The sequence below is a fragment of the Morus notabilis genome, unplaced genomic scaffold (assembly GCF_000414095.1).
Source record: "Morus notabilis unplaced genomic scaffold, ASM41409v2 Scaffold435, whole genome shotgun sequence".
Classification (NCBI taxonomy): Eukaryota; Viridiplantae; Streptophyta; class Magnoliopsida; order Rosales; family Moraceae; genus Morus; species Morus notabilis.
The window spans coordinates 31,780-33,184 of record NW_010359587.1 but is presented as its reverse complement, the minus strand read 5'-3'; the positions used below and the strand labels follow the sequence as shown (position 1 = coordinate 33,184).

Genomic DNA, 1,405 nt, shown 5'->3' with positions numbered 1-1,405 from the left:
CATAATAACAACGAGTAGAATATTGTATAAACAAAATGGGAAGCAAGAACAAAGTGCCAAAAAAACGAAATCAGAACTGTTATTAATTCTCCAAAATTGACTGACAACAAAGACAATCAATCACTAATTTGTCTACATCATCAATATAGGCTTTTTCTCCTTTTTTTTTTTTTTTTTTGCTTTTTTTGGTATACGATATGAACTACTCTTCCATAATCCAAGATCCAACTAATTAACCCATGTAAATTTGGCCAGATTTGAACATCTTCTCAAAAGATTAAAAAAAAAAAATTGTAGATATTATACTTGAGAAGATATTAATTGTAGATTTCTACTGATCTAGTCTGGCAGCTTTCTTGGTTGTTTGTAAAGCGAAATGAAGGTGGTCATCAACCCGAAACGACCAAAGTTTAATGTCGTCGCCTTCTTCCAAATGATTACTGGAAACGACATCATTCCACTTGGTTGCTAACGCGTAGATTTTGCCGTTTGTTCTACCATCCCACCGCCTAATCTCCATTTGAAACTCTCTAAAGCTCTGGTCTATTAGCTTCACCGCCATACTTTTTCTCTCAACATCAAGTCTCCTCTTCTCGGCATCTCTTAATGAGGACGTGATTTGCGTGGAACGTATTGGCAATCTGATGCTTCTCCCACCGCGGGACCCTGCGACGAAGGACTTTTGCAGCACAAAATTCACCTCCGTCCCTCCCATGACGTCGATCTTGTTCCTCAAGATTCTTCGAGGAAGAACAAGTGCTTCATGAGAAGTTGGCCTATTATTCTTGCCTCCATCTTCTCGCCGATCATTTCTTGCATTTCTTGCTTCGCGGCGTGATTGTTCGAAATCAGCTTGTCTTTCGACTAACTCGAGAACCGCAGGATCAGTGGCGGCTACAGCCAACTCTTTAAGCGGATCAAACTCCTCGCTGTCCAGATCTTGCGTACTCGACGACCTTTTATCAACATTTTCCGACTCCCCACCGTTTAACGATGATGAGTACTGGGGATGCATGTTTGATCGTGACTACTTCGTTAAAGATTAACCTGAGACATTAATAAAGAAGACCAAAGAAATTAGATCAAACCCTCAACATTTTCTAGCAACTTACTGCACCAAAATACTGCTGATCATGATTTATAACCAAAACTAATTAGCACTTTTGATGATCATTAGAAGAAAAGAAAAGAATTAAACGTTCCAATAAACCAGGAAACAATGAGAAATACATATATAAGTGAGATTATCGACAGTCAATTAATAATAATCAAACATTAATGAAGATTAATAGAGCTCTATATCCTACTCACCCTATAGATTGAATCGAGCAAGTATGTTTCAACAATGTGGGAGGATCCGTACGCGAAGGAGACGAAGAAAACATATAGAGGTAGATATTTGTTG

At 38.3% G+C, this 1,405-nt stretch overlaps 1 protein-coding gene across 1 annotated transcript; it reads right to left on the bottom strand.

The window, feature by feature from the left end:
- Positions 1-331: 331 nt before the first annotated feature.
- LOC21388631 (B3 domain-containing protein At2g24670) lies at positions 332-1,015 on the bottom strand. The gene has a single exon (XM_010094841.1). The coding sequence runs from the start codon at positions 1,013-1,015 to the stop codon at positions 332-334; it is 684 nt and encodes a 227-aa protein (XP_010093143.1).
- Positions 1,016-1,405: the final 390 nt, after the last annotated feature.